This window comes from Anneissia japonica, unplaced genomic scaffold (genome assembly GCF_011630105.1).
Source record: "Anneissia japonica isolate Jap-2015-1 unplaced genomic scaffold, ASM1163010v1 scaffold1201_len176657_cov207, whole genome shotgun sequence".
NCBI classification, from domain to species: domain Eukaryota; kingdom Metazoa; phylum Echinodermata; class Crinoidea; order Comatulida; family Comatulidae; genus Anneissia; species Anneissia japonica.
In genome coordinates, this window is record NW_022694568.1 from 104,729 (window position 1) to 106,971 (window position 2,243).

At 39.5% G+C, this 2,243-nt stretch overlaps 1 protein-coding gene across 1 annotated transcript in view; it reads left to right on the forward strand.

The window, feature by feature from the left end:
- The first annotated feature begins 1,354 nt into the window (after positions 1-1,354).
- Positions 1,355-2,243, forward strand: part of LOC117101080 (coiled-coil domain-containing protein 50-like) — a 65,341-nt gene continuing 64,452 nt past the window's right edge. Inside the window, exon 1 of the mRNA XM_033240947.1 lies at positions 1,355-1,589. Coding sequence (XP_033096838.1) covers positions 1,523-1,589 — 67 coding nt within the window. The 5' untranslated portion in view covers positions 1,355-1,522. The remainder of the gene's footprint in view (positions 1,590-2,243) is intronic.

Below are 2,243 nucleotides of genomic sequence, written 5' to 3' on the forward strand. Positions count from 1 at the left end.
GATTTTCATTTATTTCCATAAGCGCCCGTTAAAGCGCTCCAAAGTGCAAAAAATATTTTAAGCGCCCGGGCGCTTATTCGCGCTAGTTCTCCATAACCGAGCGTATCCAAAAATTGTTTCCAGCAAAATGTTCTTAAAAAGTTATGTTTTACAAAGAAGTATAGTATAGTAAATCATGTTTTTAACACAGGAAACTCTCATATGGTAACTAAAACAATGCTGGTCCAGACAGTGGCGTAACGATGGGGCCGGGGGCCTGTGCATTTCTGAAACTAGTGGCCCTTTTTGGGTTCCGGTCACCAATTCCATCGTGGAATTTTAGGTGTGCATTGTTATTCTAAATTTTTTTAACGACGAATAAATGATATAATATGCATCCAGAAAATTGAGGCCAGGGAGGGACTTTCACAGTTGGAGAGTCTCTACCACCTCAGATCCACCATAGTTGGGGCTGAGGTAAGAACATTTATGAATATGGCACCTTTAGTGGCCGGAAATGGCACTTCACAGACAAAATTATGAAGTTTATCTCTAGTTAAAACATATTTTGACAAATTTAGTGGGGCCCCGGGCGGCCGGCAACTCCCCCTCCCCCACTATTTATTCCGCCACTGGATATTTTATTTATTTATTTATTACGGTATAAAATTGCACAACAAGCAGCCAGGCAGCTGAAAACGTTGAGCTTACAAACATAAAAAAAAATGAAACAAACAAGAAAAGCAAGAGATATAATATATGTCCTACAGTCGATTTCAGACACGTACTTGCCGGGCCTTGTGGGGCTGAGATAAGACTGTACTACTATGGCACGTCTTGATGGCCGGAAATGCCACTCACACTTCAAATTGTGAATATAATTTTCTTTTTATCTTCATTTTTAATATTTTTTCTTTCGACAAATTTGGTGGGGTCCCGGGCCGAGGGGGGGGGGGCGATGTCGGGCCGACGGGTCCTTTCTCTTTAATCATTATAATATGATATGCACTACAATCGATTTCAGAGACACATTATGGTTTTTTTTCGCCGAGTCCAGAGTATGACTAGTACCAGTACTCGCATATACCTATTTTAATACACTACTTAGATAGGTTTTTTTCCCATCTTGATTTCAGAGGTCAAAAACATTTTTCATTTTTTCAATCATATAGTGGTGTAGACTAGTCTTTTAAGAACATTTTTCTGGAATTTTATTTTGGATACGACGCCCCGTTATGGAGTTATGATTTTTTAAATAACATGATGTCAGAAAATCAGCCCAAAAGCTCTTATCTTATTTCTATTGGTTACGCACCGTTGATTCGCAATGTTTGTCATATATATAGACAGCAGCTTTTCGAGTGGGATAGAAAACAGCAGCTTTTTAACACTGCGGCAGTGCCGATAGAAAACAGCAGCTTTTTTCGCACTGCGGCAGTTCCGATAGCCTCAGCCGTACGCCTAGGCTTACAGTGTAAGTTGTTTACATTGTCATTACTTCCAAGCCTACGCTTTAATTTTGAACTACCGTTGCGTTCAAAGAATGGCTGGAGTTGGCGAGAAAGCACCTGATCCTCCCCCAAAGCCTATCTCAGGGAATGTTGTTAAAGGTAAGACCATCCAGTGCCTTCATGGACCTACTTAAAAAAGCCTAGCTAGGCTAAGCCTAGGCCTAGGCCTAGGCCTAGTCCCCATTTTGAATTTGCTAGGCTCGCATTGTAGCGTAGTATAGAGGCCAGGCTAAAGGCCTGTTTATATTTCAACGATAACGATAAAAAAAAAGCTAAAAAGTTATTGTTCATATAGAAAGCCAAAGAAATAAGAGAGGTTTTTACACTAGGACGATTCGATAACGATTTATCGTGTATACGATAACAAAATATTTTAACAAATCAAATCAGATGACGTCATAATCAAAAGAGCTGTGTACCGGTACTCAACAAGAAGGCTGCTGTAGATTCAGCCAATCAAAATAAGCCTAAGCATCGTTTTAAATGGAGCCCTACATTTAACATGTAAACTTTTGAGTAATCCTACAATTAGTACCCGTATGTTTCAAACTCGAGCTTTGCGGTACACAGCGAGCACGATTCGAATTTCATTCCTAGTACTTTTGAATCAGATAGCCTTCTCAAATTGGCTTTTTCTGGCTAGGCTAGTATAATAATTAATGATTAATAACATAATTAGTCGGAGGTCCTTATTTATGGTTGTAATATGTATATTAAGCATGAATGTGGCGCTTTCCATCTTGTTGAGTACAC